The 18,085-nt window shown below is 45.3% G+C and overlaps 1 protein-coding gene across 1 annotated transcript in view; it reads right to left on the reverse strand.

Annotated features, from left to right (window-relative positions):
- LOC124795860 (protein nervous wreck) overlaps window positions 1-18,085 on the reverse strand; it is a 737,145-nt gene that overhangs the window by 33,549 nt on the left and 685,511 nt on the right. The window contains exon 17 of the mRNA XM_047259941.1: window positions 6,487-6,706. Within this exon, the coding sequence (XP_047115897.1) occupies window positions 6,487-6,706 (220 nt within the window). The remainder of the gene's footprint in view (window positions 1-6,486; window positions 6,707-18,085) is intronic.

Here is an 18,085-nt window from a genome sequence, read left to right on the forward strand (position 1 = left end):
GTTAGGCAACCAGTTTAGGCATTACATTGAGCCATCTTCGGGCCTGCATACAGTTATATCGAGTAACCATCGTGTTAGAAACAAATGCAGCACAGTCAAACGGTATCGTAAAGATTTTTTTCTCGCGGGCATGTACGCTCCTTGGACAGTTGCTGACTTCTCGATATATGCAGGCCTGTTGGTATTTTGTTATTGGACATGCGAGAAAGGGTCAGAGCTGAGAAGTTCATGCGAGGTGTAAGGGGGCTTAATGATGTCACATTGGCACCAAATGTTGTCAAAATTCTGCTCAACGCAACACTGTGTCACACGATGTAGAGGTCGTCGCACCACGTCTTACTCACATTTCACGCCTTGACAACCCCCAGAACCTGCATGCCTACTAGCAGGCGGCCAGGACTCTCTCACGGGTTTTCTCTGTGCAGCTACGTTTTTAAAGTGTTCAACGAACGTGGGTGGGTGGCACCGACATTGCCGAACTGGAGTAGTCTTGGAGAGACGCTTTGCCATTTTGTTCACGCTTGTGTCGATGTCGCATCCCTCAGTGATCATGCTCCAGGAGGGCACAAAACATTAGGGGTGGAAAAGCGTATGCATTCTTTGCTGTTTCGGATCGAGAAGCGTCAGCAGGATCAAAGATAAAGCCTCGTCATGTTGCTGGTCGCGATGCGAACTGTCCTTTACGACCGCGAAATGAAAGAAGTGGTTTCACTGACGCCCTTTATGTTACACCTTGAGACCTTTTCGTGCAGATTCCGAGCGGTCGTGTGTCTGAAGTGTTTTTATCGGCCTCATGATTTAAATGCTGGGCGCGGTAGTCCTAATCTTCATGTCGGAGGAGTCAAAAGATGGAGTAAACGTGGGCAAGAGGGATGTTACGACCTTCCCATCATGTGACACATCGACGGTGGCGTTGGGCAGAATTGTGCCGACGTTTCGTGCCAATGTGACATCACTGACCTACCTTAAACACCACATGAAATTCTGAGCTGTGGACTTTTCTTCCCATATGTCGACACCTTGTCGTTTGAAGAGTCGCAGAGACTGAGGGTAATGTCGTACCTTGCCTCGCTTTTGCACCATTACAGAGAAAGTCTCTGTATGTCCATCTTTTTAGAGGTTCTTGCGGGACTCGGCTTTTCGATACAGGATATCAAATGAAACAGATGATGGTTCAAGTGATCGCTATAGCAAAAATCTACTAACACCCGTGAGCCGTGCGTGGCTCGTGTTCGTGCCATATCTCATTTGACATCCTGTTTTTACTGTACTACCACCTTGTTATGTTAGTTTCAATGACTGGTGTCACTGAGTTGCCGCCTTGCCTGCCCGTGAGCGGCAGCAGCGGCGCTTATCGATATAAGCCCTGGCATATTATCTTTGCTGACTGCTATTACTTCCCGGTTGTCGTGTGTTCGGAGTTAGTTCGGATCTGCCAGTGAGTTGGGAGGCGCTGGCAGTGCAGTTCGGCCCTGTTAGTGTTTGACTTAGGACGCGGCAGAAGTTCAGTCGGGGCGCGGCTGCAGTGAGGTCCGGACAGCCATGACTCGCCTGTTGCCGATACTAATTCACTTGAGTGTGGACCACCTTGGTTGGTCTTCGGTCGGTCGTCTTGTCGGACGACGTGTATGTTGGCCGGCGATCGCCCTGGCCGTTGACGTAAATTCAGGCAGTGTCCTTTCCTCACCGTGTTGTCGCTGTCCATCACGGTGTGTAGTTTGACAGCTTCATGTATGCTTGGTTGTGGGCGTCCACGCCTTTTACGTTTTGTATTGAACTCCCAATTGTGTGCTGGTCGAGTGGAGTGCAAGTTACCTTTGTCGGTGGGTCCGTTGACTGTCTGTTGGTTGGGCTGTCGTCGGATTGAGAATTCTTGGGCCGACTGCCTGTCTCACCTAAGTGATCGTTAGTATTTCAAGTGCTGGCCGACCTCCGAAACTTCTGAGCGCCGTTAGCTGTACTGCCTTTTCTTATTTTCTGTTGTGTGTATTTGTACGGCTCATTGCCAATGGTTTTCAATTAAAGTTGAATTGTTTGTAGTGGTGTTTTAAGTCATGGGCCTTCAGCTGTTTTAAAATTAAAGTTCCTTGTTTGTCAAGTGTTAGATTGTTTAGGGTCTTCAGCCCAATTTAAGATAAGGCTTTATTGTTTAAATTTATTTTACCTGGAGTTTTAAGTCATGGGGCCTTCAGCCGCTTTTAAATTAAGGATTTTCGTCTTTCAAGCATCAGACTGTTTTGGGCCTTCTGCCTAATTGAAGATAAAGCTTTCTGCCTTGTGTTTTTCTATTTAGTTTTACCTTGAGTCTTAAATCATGGGCCTTCAGCCGTCTTTAAATTAAGGTTGTTGCTTTTCAACTGTTAGATTTAGGGTTTTCAGCCAAATTGTAGAACTTACTTAAAGTGAGGCCTTCTGCCCTCTAAATATTCTCTTTGGCGTCTGAATTTTGAGTTAATAGCCTTTAGCCGTTTTTTTTTAAATTAAAGTGGTTGTGCCCTTAAGGCATAAGATAGTGTGGCGTATTCAACCGATAACTAAGTTCAGTAATTCGTACTGTATTGTTTGGTCAAGTAAATAAAGTTATGTGTGTTCGAGTGTAAGTAACAGCCGCTCATTTTGGCCCCTTTCCACAATTCCAACTACCTGTCCTGTCCTGCGGGTTTAGCAGGGCGTCTCAACCAGTATTGCTGACCCCTGGTTTGATCACAAGCGGGGAAGAATCTTCCTACACAGGGCCTGAAGATGGCGTAGTAAAACGCTGAAACATGTTGGCATGTAAAATAATGTTGGAAACTAGACGGCTGAAAGGTTTAATTTGACATCCTATTACAGAGGAAAGTTGTAGGCACACTTGAGCCAAATCTGAAACTTATGCGTCGAAGTGGGAGACAATTTGCGGATTTCGATAAAGTGAAATTTTGGAAATTTGTGGTAAGTTCCTATGGGATCAAACTGCTGAGGTCATCGGTCTCTAGGCTTACACACTACTTAATCTATCTTAAACTAAATTACGCTAAGGACAAAGGACACACCCATGCCCGAGGGAGGACTCGAACCTCCGACGGGGGTAGCCGCACGAAACGTGGCTAGGCGCCTTAGACAGCGTGGCTTCCCCACGCGGCTCGAAAAAGTGATCTTTTCATTGTGTTGCGCAGTGTAGGTGTCAGTATTACATTTCCAGCCGTCGTAGAGCTATCGTTCGCATTGCCTATGTTATGCGCAGTGAAGGGGAAGGGTCACGAAAACAGATGAAGGGAACAGGAAAGTATAACTTGCTCACAGACTATTTGAAAGCCACCGGGATGCATATTTAAATTATGAGTTTCCGAGGTTCTCATTTTCACGTGGCATCATCCAGTTCACAATCGGGTGCGTAATTTTGTGTTTCATTTTGCATATAGGTATCTATCAGTACATTAAATTTTCATTATTGCTCTCTTGTGCATTTTATGTCACTGCTCTACTGGCACTAATGTACATGCTTTTAGTTGTACTGTGTTTGTCGTTTTGGGTTTTTCTTTTCTTTCGGTACGTATGCGATACTTCTTACATTGATACACACAGAAACGCTAAAGAAACTGGTATAGGCATGCATATTCAAATACACAGATACATAAATAGGCAGAATACGGCGCTGCATTCGGCAGTACCTACATAAGACATGGCACAGTTTTTAGATCGTTACTGCTGCTACAATGACAGGTTATTAAGATTTAAGTGAGTTTGAACGTGGTGTTATAGTCGGCGTACGAACGATGGGGCGCGGCATCTCCGAGGTAGCGATGAAGTGAGGATTTTCCGTACGACCATTTCACGAATGTAAAGTGAATATCAGGAATCCCGTAAAACATGAAATCTCCAACATCGCTGTGGCCGGAAAAAGATTCTGCAAGAACGGGTCCAACGACGACTGAAGAGAATCGTTCAACGTGACAGAAGTACAGCCCTTCCCAAGACTGCTGCAGATTTCAGTGCTGGGCCATAAACACGTGTCAGCGTACGAACCACTAAACGAAACATCATCGATATGGGCTTTCGGAGCTGAAGACCCTCTAGCGTGCCCTTTATGAACGCGCTACACAAAGCTTTACTCCTCGCCTGGGCCCGTCAACACCGACATTGGACTGTTGATGACTGGAAACACATTGCCTGGTCGGACGAGTCTGGTTTCAAATTGTATCGAGCAGATGGACGTATTACGGATAGAAAGACAGTCTCATGAATCCATGGAGCCTGAATGTCAGCAAGGGATGGTGGAGACTCTGTAATGGTGCGGGGCTAGTGCAGTTGGCGATATGGTACCTACGACTCTGACAGGTGGCACGTACGGAAGCATCTTGTCTGATCACCTGCATTCATTCATGTCTGAAGACCTTGGGTAATCCCAGTAGGACAATGCGATATCCCACACGTACAGAATTGCTACAGTGTGTCTCTAGGAACACTCTTCTGCTTGTAAACACTACCGCTGCTCAAACATGAACATTATTGAGAATATCTGGGATGCCTTGCAACGTGCAGTTCAGAAGAGATATCCATCCCCTTGTACTCTTACGGATTTATGGACTGTCCTGCAGGATTCTTGGTGTCAGTTTCCTCCAGCACTACTTCAGACATTAGTCGAGTCCATGTCAATTCGTGTTGAGGCACTTCTGCGTGCGTGCGAAAACCTTATACGATATTAGTCCGGCGTACCAGTTCCTTTGACTCTTCAGTGTATGATGTACTGTGTATGCCCTTTCATGTTTTGTATTTTACTATAAGAGCATATGTATGTTTGGCATAATGTTGCTGTATAGTGCTGTCTGTAATTCTGCTCCGGTGTCATTGTCATCTCTGCCGCCGGCTGTCTGGTGTATGTCTAATTGAGCTTTTATTTTACTTTTAGAGTGTGTATGTAATCTAACTTCGAAATTTTGTGCTATTCTCCTTTCTTGCAATTGGCTTTCTTTGGCACTTTTATAACCGTTGTTGGCTGTATGCTCCTCGTAACCCAAAGCCAAATTACACTGCTGGCCATTAAAATTTGATACACCACGTGGATGACGTGCTACAGACGCGAAATTTAACCGACAGGAAGATGATGGTGTGATATGCAAATGATTAGCTTTTCAGAGCATTCACACAAGATTGGCGCCGGTGACGACACCTACAACGTGCTAACATGAGGAAAGTTTCCAACCGATTTCTCATACGCAAACAGCAGTTGACAGGCGTTGCCTGGTGAAACGTTGTTGTGATGCCTCGTGTAAAGAGGAGAAATGGGTACCATCACGTTTCCGACTTTGATAAAGGTCGGATTGTAGCCTATCGCGATTGCGGTTTATCGTATCGCGACATTGCTGCTCGCGTTGGTCGAGATCCAATGACTGTTAGCAGAATATGGAATCGGTGCGTTCAGGAGGGTAATACGGAACGCCGTGCTGGATCCCAACGGCCTCGTATCACTAGCAGTCGAGATGACAGGCATCTCATCCGCATGGCTGTAACGGATCGTGCAGCCACTTCTCGATCTCTGAGTCAACAGAGACAACAACGATCTGCACGAACAGTTCGACGACGTTTGCAGCAGCATGGACTATCAGCTCGGACACCGTGGCTGCGGTTACCCTTGACGCTGCATCAGAGACAGGAGCGCCTGCAATGGTATACTCAACGACGAACCTGGGTGCACGAATGGCAAAACGTCATTTTTTTCGGATGAACCCAGGTTCTGTTTACAGCATCATGATGGTCGGATCCGTGTTTAGCGACATCGTGGTGAACGCTCATTGGAAGCGTGTATTCGTCATCGGCATACTGGCGTATCACCCGGCGTGATGTTATGGGGTGCCATTGGGTTACACGTCTCGATCACCCCTTGTTCGCATTGACGGCTCTTTGAACAGTGGATGTTACATTTCAGATGTGTTACGACCCGTGGCTCTATCCTTCATTCGATCCCTGCGAAACCCTACATTTCAGCTAGGATAATGCACGACCGCATGTTGCAGGTCCTGTACGGGCCTTTCTGGATACAGAAAATGTTGGACTGCTGCCCTGACCACCACATTCTCCAGATGTCTCACCAATTGAAAACGTCTGGTCAATGGTGGCCGAGCAACTGGCTCGTCACAATACGCCAGTCACTACTCTTGATGATCTGTGGTATCCCGTTGAAGCTGCACGGGCAGCTGTGCCTGTACACGCCATTCAAGCTCTGTTTGACTCAATGGCCAGGCGTATCAAGGCCGTTATTACGGCCAGAGGTGGTTGTTCTGGGTACTGATTTCTCAGGATCTATGCACCCAAATTGCGTGAAAATGTAATCACATGTCAGTTGTAGTATAATATATATGTCCAATGAATACCGGTTTATCATCTGGATTTATTCTCGGTGTAGCAGTTTTAGTGGCCAGTAGTGTAAATAAATAAAGAAAGGGGCTGAGGACAGGCACTGTGGCGTGACGTGGTGCGTTGCAGTGTGATGGTGGGTAGGGTACTGACCGGCGGCGTGAGCGGCTCGCCGTCCTCGCGGCATTCCTCGACGACGAGCGAGGGGAAGAGGCCGGCTTGGCCCGTGCCGGCGATCTCGCCGGCCCACCAGCCGTCGTCGACGCTGTGCGGCTCCTTGCTGAGCACGCGGATCACCTGGCCCTCGCTGAACGTCAGCTCGTCCTCGCACGTCGCCTCGTAGTCGTACAGTGCCACGCAGTAGCCGGACGCGCTCACCGTCAGCGGCGACACCGCCTCCACTGTGCAGACACACACGCGCACCAGCAGGCTCATTACAGGGCGTTTATAAATTAATTAGACAAATGTAACCGTTAATTGTGAAAAAAAAAATGTTTGATACAGCACACAGTGTGGTATATTTAGACATTTTATTCCCGTCTAACACTGTTACTTCCCGACATTCCCGCTAGGTGGCACATGCGAATGTCTTATTCCAACCGGCAACATGGAGTCGTGTACGGTGCACAGCGATGCCAGTGTTGTTTATGGTTTCATGAATCCGAATCCGCTACTACAGTTTACAGACAATTAACTACAAGTGTCGCTCCGAAAGTTCAAATGGCTCTGAGCACTATGGGACTTAACTTCTAAGGTCATCAGTCCCCTAGAACTTAGAACTAATTAAATCTAACTAACCTAAGGACATCACACATATTCATGCCCGGGGCTGGATTCGAACCTGCGACCGTAGCGATCGCGCGGTTCCAGACTGTAGCGCCTAGAACCTCTCGGCCACCCCGGCCGGCGTTCCGAAAGTAATGCCTCCTTTTTTTGTAGTGACTTTGGATGTCTACGCCAGACGTCGGTGCAATACTAATGCTTTAATCTTCCTCTTTCATTTGCAGGAGATCTCGCTGTTCTGCGGTAGATGGCGTCACCAGAGGAGTGTTCTAAAATGGGGGCGCATATGAAACAACGATGTGTGATTGAATTCCTCACTGCTGAAGAAACTGCGCCGACTGAAATGCATCGACGCTTGCTAAAGGTGTATGGAGATGGCACAACAGACGTGAGCAATGTGGGACGATGGTTACGGAACTTTCAAGCTGGTGAAAAGTGTGTGCATGACAAGCCCACACAACCCTGCACAGCTGTTATCCCTCGGCATGAAGAGTGTCTTGATCAGTTCATCGGTGCTGATAGGCGGATAACGACCAGAGAATTGTTTGCAAAGCTGAATGTCGGCTGCAATGCCTTGGAAACAATGTTGGAACATCTCGGTTATCGCAAAGACTGTGCCAGATGGCTCGCGCTGATGCTTACAGAAGACCTAAAGGCTCACCGAATGGAAATTTATCTGCACCTGCTGGACCAATATGAAGCTGGAGGTGACAATTTTCTGAGTAGCATCGTCACTGGAGATGAGACTTGGTGTCACCACTACTACACTCCACGGAATGGCGACATGTGAATTCTCTGTCAAAGAATAAAGTCAAGGTACAGCCATCTGCTGGGAAAGTGATGTGCACAATCTTCTGGTATAGCGAGGGTGTGGTTCTTTCGAATGTCCTGGAGCCTGGAGGAAATGTCAGTTCAACACGCTACAAGACGACACTGACTAAGCTCAAAGCCAGAATTTCCACGGTAGGGCCAGAGAAGATGACCAACTTTCACCTGCAACATGATAACGCCAGGCCCCACACCAATTTTGCTATCACGCAACGCCCTGCAAAATTCGGCTGGACTGTCTCACCACATCCATCGTACAGTCCCGATTCAGCGCCTTCAGACTTCGTCTCTTTGGGCCTCTGAAAGATGGACTAGGTGGACAATATTTTCAGGACCCGGATACTGTTATCAAAGCTGTAAGAAAGTGGTTAGCCTCAGCTGTTTCCGATTTTTAGAAGCGTGGCATGGAGGGCTCTGTTTCATCGATGGCAGAAGTGCATGACGAATGGTGGTGATTATGTGGAAAAATGACAGTCCTTAGCTGAAATATTGCTCTATTTTGCTGTGCCGTTGTGATTTATGTACCTCCTGAGTTTCCATGAATAAAAGTATGAGGTATTACTTTCGGAACGACCGACAAGCCACCAACTCAAAGAGAAACTGTTGTTGATTTGTACAATTGTTTCACTGAAAGCGGCTGTATATCCCATAGGATGCCGGGTCAGGGTCGACCAGCAGTCTCTGACGTAGCAATGGAACAAGTGCTGCAGTGTTGCCTTCAGTACTATAACATTACAGTGCGTTTAAAATAAGTTGCGGCTTCTGACAGTTCAGTACGGAGCGAGTGGAGGGAAGAGCAGTTGCCAGCGTGTACTGGGGGCGTCAGCAGACGACCACAGTGTATTCCTAGGCCTACTCGGCACGGAAGCTGGCGGGCTTGCTTGACTGTGTGAATAGTAACCCGCGTAAGCCGGGCGATCTGCGAACTTTCTCAAACGATTTTATAGAAACTGTTCGGTAATAAACTCTCATTTTCGTACAGCTTATAGTTTAATTCGTCAGCTTCATGATGAACTGCCTATCATTTCGTTAATGATCATAGTTATTTTGATAGTAGGTAGAATACTGCACGAAAAATACTTATCGCTATGAATTCGTGTTTTGATGCTTGTTAGGTTACATGTTGCTATATTAAATGTAGATAATATATTGAATTATTTTTTAAACTTGGAAAGATCTCGCTGTCTGTTTACAAATTCGAAAAAATGGGGTGTATGTAAAGCGCTCCGTCAGGAATTCGTGCATCAGTTAACAAACTAGAATGAAATATTCATAAATTCCGCGTATCTCAAAATGGTACATATCGAAACAAGTTTCTGGCAAATGATGGGGAGCAAAGACGGGTGTTTTTTTTCCTTATGTTTAATACGCGAAACTTTCATATCTACCGCGATATTCAAACGACTACAGATCCTTTCAATGTAATAATTATTGAGGGCCATCGATAGCTGGAGAAACGAGAGCAATATAAGTGAAGATGTTGAAAGTTTATTTTTGTACTGACAATGGGCTGTTCAATACTGTCGACATGACTTTCACTAAGTTGTTAGTTTAATAATACACTATTTCAGGATTCTGTCACAATTTCAGCTGCCTTAGAATGTTAGTGAGATGAATATTTCTATACTCTCCTGCGTTTTGACAAAGAAGCATATTTCAACCTGGCAGCAAGAGAAGTTACGTATTCCTCTAAACTCGTCACAGCCCATCATGATTCAGTGTCTCTTCAACTACCTTCTTCGTATAGCTGACAACTCAAGACTGTTCCTGTCGTGCATCATTTGCAGGGGCTTCTCTTGTCAGCCTTTCAACCTCAGTGAGCGTAAACCTGTTATTTTTTGCCACATTACATTTAAATGAGCATGATACAGAGGAAGCCCGAGTAAACTATTCCCTTTACTGTCAGCCAGATCGTCGACCTGGTAGTGTGAAGTTCTTGGCTTGTAAAGCACTAAAAGTCCCATTAACTTCGCCTTATACAAATAGTTGAAATGGCTCTAAGCACTATGGGACTTAATATCTGAGGCCATCAGTCCCCTAGACTTAGAACTACTTAAACCTAACTAACCTAAGTACATCAAACACATCCATGCCCGAGGGAGGATTCGAACCTGTGACCGTAGCAGCAGCGCGGTTCCAGACTGATGCGCCTAGAACTTATCGGCCACTCACCTTATACAAGCGAGCTAGGTACAACTTTATCTTATGGAACATTTCTTTTTACCCGGAGGAAAATATCCGCTTTCGTCCATTGCATTGTTGGATCTTTATGCATCACAACAGAGCGGTATGGGGTTCTGTCCATTACTATTGCCGAATTCCGAGGAATGTTTTGCAGCAGAACGTTGTCTTCTCAGCCGGTGGACGTGTTCTTGGACAACACTTATTGCAAATCTCATATTCATATGTACTGCGCTATTGTTATTAATGCGACACCAACACAAAACACTTGTTTATAGTACCTAACGACTACAGAACTACTTCATCGCCAGAAAATATGACTTCACAACGAGAGCTGAGGAACGTTTGATGCATCTAATGCATGACACCACGTGCCACAGGCGCCCTTTACCAACCGAACCGCTGGTGGCGTGCTAGGGAAACCCGGCTCGCCATTATGTTACCCGGTCAGCCAAACGTCAAAAGTCGCAACTAATTTTAAATGGGAATTGGAAATATGTGGTAAGTTCCTATGGGACAAAACTGCTGAGGTCGTCGGTACCTATGCTTACACACTACCTAATCTAACTTAAACTAAGTTACGCTAAGGACAACACACACACCCATGCCCGAGGGGTGGCTCGAACCTCCGACGGGGAGAGCCGTGCGAACTGTGGCAAGGCGCCTTAAACCTCGCGGCTACCCCCGCGCGGCAATTTTAATTGCACTATAGGCACATTCAGTTTTAACATGGCACGTCTCGTTGATTTACCCAGATTACGAATGTAAGACTGCCGAACTTTCTCAACTGCAGCGTTAGAGAGTGCCGCCCGGCTATGACCTGGCTATCTATGTGATACACAGTTAGTTTCGATGAAACGACTGTACCAATTACATTTAACAACAGTTTGTTTCTCAGATGGTGTCTTGCGATATGTAGTACTGATTTGTCTCCGAACACCAGAGCGGATTTGGATCCATGAAACCATAAACAACAATGCGCCGCTCCGCACCGTTGTACGTCTCCATTATGACTGTTGGAATAGCTCATTCGTGCATGACACCTAGCAAGAACGTCAGGAACTGACAGTGTTAGGCGGGAATATACTGCAGTCAGCTCTGTATCAAACATTTAAGGTATTTACTCCGATAAGAGGATACTTTGTAAAACTAACTAAATTTTTTCACAATCCTGCATGACTGATGTTATGGTCTAGGAATAAAGCTTTTTCCTATTGTTGTAGCTTCCAGTGCGAACACTGATTTGATGCTGCTCTCCATGCTACTCTTTCCTGTGCAAGTCTTTTCATGCAAATACATTTAGAAACAACTCTCTGACATTTCAACCTACTTCACTATAAACGAAATTATCTTCTTCTGATTGTTAAAACCATTTAAAATGTTCAACATAGAGGGTCAATTTCTTTTATACAGACGAATTTTACTGTCTCAAGTATTGCATTACTGGCCACTTTCAGTCTGTGGCCATTTTCAAATGCCTGCACTATCAAGTATCAACAATGTAAACATGTAAAATATTTTTTATCATCATTATATTTCGTATATTACAGTTGCAGTTACATTAACCGCATAAGGTGTATCATAATTAATGGCGTGAACGCAGACGCGTTACTAGAAGCTAAAAGTCGCACTAAACATGGGGGCTCTAAACCGCATACCTTAAGACATATGAGCTCTTTTTCGTCTTCAGTACTGTGAAACACATCTCGTCTACTGCAAGCTCTTTGCTTTCCATGTTTTGGGAGGAATTGGCATGGACTAAAACATGGGGAAAATGTCTAGTAAACATGGGCTCTAAAGTGCATACCCTAAGGCCTATAAGCGCCTTTTCATCGTCAATAATGTTAAACAAGTCTCTTCTACTACGAGCTCTTTGCTTTCCACATTTTGGGAGGAGGTGGCATGGACTAAAACAAGGAAAAATGTCTAGTTATAAAGGGCTCTAAAGTGCATACTTTCACTTGTTCAGTAGAAGAGATGAGTTTCACAGTAGCTAAGACGAAGAAGTGCTCATGGTTCTTAAGGCACTGCCGCCCATAGAGGGGGAGGGTGTAGGTGCGACCCTGACAAATGTTTGAGGTCAGGGCTTTTGAGGGACTGTATAAAAAAGTTGTATCTCTGTATGTACTTTTGTTCTTTATTCGATTGTGATTTTTTAAGACCGGAATTTTTGCCGTCTGTTTTGGGCGATCGTACTAGCACGTACAGTCAATGTTGCTAGCGATGTTTTTGTAAATTTAAAATAACACAAAATAAATCGACGCAAAAAAACGGTTTTGTAGTTTAACTTTTCTTCGGACAATGCCCCCTAGCACTGCTTTCCACTCGTCGACAGAATTCCTAAGTTTTCGTGTGTTTGTCACAGCTGCCAATCTCCGAAAGCTGACGCCGACGTGGATGGTGCAGCAGTAGGTATAATGCAGTAGTCCACTTATTGCTTCACCGTGACTTGTGGCCTTAATTTAATTTTATATCACTGTAATTGCTACGATTATGTACCACACGTGAACATGAACTTCGTTTCAACGTTCTGTCACGAAATCTCGTTGCTCCCATGCGTAATTTCCTTTACAGCAAGTGGTCATAATGCTGCAAATTTTGTCACTACTGACAATATGGATTTATCGACTTCATTTGGCAAGAAGGATTTATCGATTTCTTTAAACGTCTTTGTTGACAAGAATGGCGTTTATTCCACTGACAATAGGCCTAAGGAAGCTTAGAGACTTCAGCAGCAAGTCTTTCCTATTTTCACAAAAATGATGTTGGCGACAATATTGATGACCGTTGTTTTCACGCTTGGCTCCGTTATTAGGGAGGTACTGCTTTGCATGCGGTGTGTTTCAGATTTAAGTGCTGTGCTTATTTCCGTGTATTCAGTGAATGATATGAGTGACGACAGTGCACAAGTTGTTGTTTTCGTGAAAATTAGGTTTCTTTGCCTGTGCATGCACAACAGGTATCTGTTAATCTATCAGGCAGTCCTCCTGAAACTGTTTTTTTTTTTTTAATCTGAGATAGGTTACAACATTTGAAAAAAAATTTAATACTAATAGTACTACTTTCACTGTCATGTAGAGCTTTCCTTACTAGTGTAAAACTATTTTAGTAGGTATTTTAATTAGTTATTTCCAGGATAATGGTGGGTTATTCACATAAATCTCGTGCACAGAATTCATCAGAAAAATGTGAATGAAATAAAAATTTGGTAAAGAGCTACAGAAAATAAAAAAAATCAACAGGCAGCTACTGTGTCGAATGTAAGAATCCTTTCAAAGTCAGCAAAAACAGAAACTTGTTCTGAGCAAAAACGTAAACTAACTGCCATTTCACCGCTTGAGGAAGGACAGGTAAGCAAACAAAAGGGTGAGTCCAATGGATATAGTGACCGTGACTGGACCCATGTGATCCTGGGCAATGGCCATATCCATTTAATAGGGACAGAAGTGGTGGAATGGGCTTTTCAGTTATTAACCTCCGAGTAGCTCAAGGGTTTGTAGACAAAGTAGAAAATTTACTAAGCATCACTTTGTGTTCCAAATTCTCTAACAATAAAACTCACGTAAAAATAGACGTTGGCCATGCTTATTATTTCAGAGTGATCCCAAAAAGCCCATTAAACCTAGGTTAGCTAAACTAGACGAAGGATTAGACTACAGGAAAACAACTTGGAAAGAACTATACTCTATTTGTTATACCGGAGCCAAGGCAGTCCCTGAGGGCCGGCAACCCATATAACACCACAGAGTATGAGGTTGTCTATGCCCAAAGGCGTACCCAAAACCACCATGGTAAACACTGGCTGTTTAAACACAAGATAATGGAAACAAACCTTCCGAGCACTACTTCCTGCAGGGGGAGCTCGAGCCACGCCCTACGGAAGTATCACTACGCCGAAATCTGACTGGCTGGAGACAGCTATTTAGGGGCTACAACCAGGCCCGAAGTTCAGCACATCTTCAAATCCTTAATCCGTCCCATCCTCTTTTATGCCAGTCCTACCTGGATATCTGCCCCCCCCCCCCCCCAAATTCTATGTCCCTCCAGATCCTTGAGCGTCATGCACTCCGCCTCGCCTTCCGTATACGCCTCCCGTGCCCCACGCCGATCCTCTATGATCTCATTCCTTTCCCCCATCTGCTCCTATTCCTCGAACATATCCGCATCCTCTACACCCCCGCCGCCTCGATCCCCCTCAGCCCCTGGTTGCTCCTCTCCTCTCCCATCCCCGCTGGGTGTGCTTTTTATCTCTTGCGAACAGAAACCAGACTGTCGCCATGTTTTTTAATTGTGTGTGTAGTATGTTACTTGTCTGATTCCTGTGTCTTTTATTAACATAGCCAACCCCTTTTGCTTTCTGTTTTAACTTTCCGCATTTTTCCGCCATTTTACACTTTACGTCACCGTTTTATCGCCTGTTTTTCTTGTTTCTTTTCTTCTTCCGTTTTTTTAAAAAAGGTCTGTAGGCTGTAGAGCAGCGTACTAAGGTGCTGCCAGCCCGCCCCCTTCGGGGGGAATTTAAAATCAATAAAGGAAAAAAAAAGCCCGAAGTTCAGTTCACGCAAGATGGCGACCTCATGTACTGCAACCGTCAAAGATTACGTCTTTGTCTCGGAATTGGACTGTTACTAGTATGTGTGTGTGTGTGTGTGTGTGTGTGTGTGTGTGTGTGTGTGTGTGCGTGCGTGTGTGTGTGTGTGTTACCACGAACCTTTGTGGAAAATAAGAAGTGAACTTTTGTTTGCCTCAATTAGGAGACTTTTTTCGTTATTGTTACCCTTCGTTTGTATGTTAAGTAATCAACCTTGTGATATTAAACAAAAAAAGTTTTGTTGTGAAAAATTGCAAATTGTCAGTCACAACACTATTCTTCCTGGTCACGAGAATAATTTGTTGCATAAAATTAATTGTTTAACATTGAGATGCTGTGCAGAAATCTTAGTAGGTAGCAGTGTGGTACAAATGGCTCTGAGCACTATGGGACTTGACATCTGAGGTCATCAGTCCCCTAGAACTTAGAACTACTTAAACCTAACTAACCTAAGGACATCACACATATCCATGCCCGAGGTAGGATTCGAACCTGCGACCGTAGCGGTCGCGCGGTTCCAGACTGAAGCGCCTAGAACCGCTCGGCCATTCCGACCGGCGTAGCAGTGTGCATTTGACGTTCTAGAAAGAGACATTTTTGCATGAGCAGCTAAAAAGAATTTTAGATGTTATTATTTTTTTTGCCACATGAAATTTTCCTTGTGAGGAGAGACGGATAATGGAAACTTCTTGCGGTTAATTGAGTTATTGGCTAAATATTGTCTATTTTTAGAAGAATATGTAATTTATGTTAAAAGACGTTAAGAGAAACCTGAAAAGATAGCGCACTGTTTATCTTGGAGAGCGCAGAATGAGCTTTTATCTTTGTATGGCGATCTTAGAAGATGCCTCTCCAGATGTATGTAAGAGCGAAGAGAATATTCTGATTTTAAGATATGTTTTAACAAAGAGGAAAACATATGGAAAATTCATGAGAAGTTACTAGAATATACACTCCTGGAAATTGAAATAAGAACACCGTGAATTCATTGTCCCAGGAAGGGGAAACTTTATTGACACATTCCTGGGGTCAGATACATCACATGATCACACTGACAGAACCACAGGCACATAGACACAGGCAACAGAGCATGCACAATGTCGGCACTAGTACAGTGTATATCCACCTTTCGCAACAATGCAGGCTGCTATTCTCCCATGGAGACGATCGTAGAGATGCTGGATGTAGTCCTGTGGAACGGCTTGCCATGCCATTTCCACCTGGCGCCTCAGTTGGACCAGCGTTCGTGCTGGACGTGCAGACCGCGTGAGACGACGCTTCATCCAGTCCCAAACATGCTCAATGGGGGACAGGTCCGGAGATCTTGCTGGCCAGGGTAGTTGACTTACACCTTCTAGAGCACGTTGGGTGGCACGGGATACATGCGGACGTGCATTGTCCTGTTGGAACAGCAAGTTCCCTTGCCGGTCTAGGAATGGTAGAACGATGGGTTCGATGACGGTTTGGATGTACCGTGCACTATTCAGTGTCCCCTCGACGATCACCAGTGTTGTACGGCCAGTGTAGGAGATCGCTCCCCACACCATGATGCCGGGTGTTGGCCCTGTGTGCCTCGGTCATATGCAGTCCTGATTGTGGCGCTCACCTGCACGGCGCCAAACACGCATACGACCATCATTGGCACCATGGCAGAAGCGACTCTCATCGCTGAAGACGACACGTCTCCATTCGTCCCTCCATTCACGCCTGTCGCGACACCACTGGAGGCGGGCTGCACGATGTTGGGGCGTGAGCGGAAGACGGCCTAACGGTGTGCGGGACCGTAGCCCAGCTTCATGGACACGGTTGCGAATGGTCCTCGCCGATACCCCAGGAGCAACAGTGTCCCTAATTTGCTGGGAAGTGGCGGTGCGGTCCCCTACGGCACTGCGTAGGATCCTACGGTCTTGGCGTGCATCCGTGCGTCGCTGCGGTCCGGTCCCAGGTCGACGGGCACGTGCACCTTCCGCCGACCACTGGCGACAACATCGATGTACTGTGGCGACCTCACGCCCCACGTGTTGAGCAATTCGGCGGTACGTCCACCCGGCCTCCCGCATGCCCACTATACGCCCTCGCTCAAAGTCCGTCAACTGCACATACGGTTCACGTCCACGCTGTCGCGGCATGCTACCAGTGTTAAAGACTGCGATGGAGCTCCGTATGCCACGGCAAACTGGCTGACACTGACGGCGGCGGTGCACAAATGCTGCGCAGCTAGCGCCATTCGACGGCCAACACCGCGGTTCCTGGTGTGTCCGCTGTGCCGTGCGTGTGATCATTGCTTGTACAGCCCTCTCGCAGTGTCCGGAGCAAGTATGGTGGGTCTGACACACCGGTGTCAATGTGTTCTTTTTTCCATTTCCAGGAGTGTATATTATAAATTACAGAGTGCAGTAATCAGTCGTCCTTTTTTTAGATTTTATTACACAAATCCAGATTTCGGATGGTGGTTAGCCATTGTCAATGCACTATTTTCTATTCTCGATGCATGTAAGTCCCTGTTGTTCGGGCGTCAGTCACATTTCTTTGAATGCTGGAGTATTCAAAGAACTGTGACTGACGTCCGAAAAACAGGGACGTACATCCATTGAGAATAGAAAATAGTGCATTGAGACTGGCTAGCCACTGGCTGACGACTGATTGCTGCACTCTACAGTTTATAAGCCACATAACAGTCACTGAGTGCACCCACTTTCCGAATGGAAGGTAACCTGACGACTTACTGGAATATCTTGATTTACATAAAAAGACAGGTGATACATCTGCTAATGTTATCATAGGTAATTTAACGGGCATGAAATTGATATGCTCCACTGTCGTGGTCAGTGGTTTAATAATGGATCAAATATGGCTGGACGAAGAAAAGATAAGCAAGAAAAAAATTATAGAAAATTATTCCCTGCAACAGTTTCCCCTCGTGCAGCTCATACTCTGGACTTAGTACTATTATATGCTATAAGAAGTAATGAAGTAGTATACACATTCTTCAGCCGTCTGAAGCAGCTGCACAAATTTTTCAGTGCAAACCCACAGGGATGGGGAGTGTTATTATTACGAACTGGCGTCTGATGTCTTTATGACCTGTTTGAAACAAGATGAAGCGCAAGAAACAAGGCAGTGAAACTTTTGGCAGAAAAATTTCCAGAAGTAATAAAAACTTTAAAACATAAAAAAATCAAAGCACTTCTTCTCGTGACGGAATATCAGAAGTAACCGGGCTGGTCTACTATTTCTCCATGTTTGAAACACTAGCTCTCTTGAATATTTGGAGCGACAAAAGGCCATATCAGTGTGATAAGTTTGATTCTGCAGTCAAAAGATATTTCACTTGATACTTAAATGAAAAATATTAAAGCTCTTACGTTT

The sequence above is a fragment of the Schistocerca piceifrons genome, chromosome 4, assembly GCF_021461385.2.
Source record: "Schistocerca piceifrons isolate TAMUIC-IGC-003096 chromosome 4, iqSchPice1.1, whole genome shotgun sequence".
Classification (NCBI taxonomy): domain Eukaryota; kingdom Metazoa; phylum Arthropoda; class Insecta; order Orthoptera; family Acrididae; genus Schistocerca; species Schistocerca piceifrons.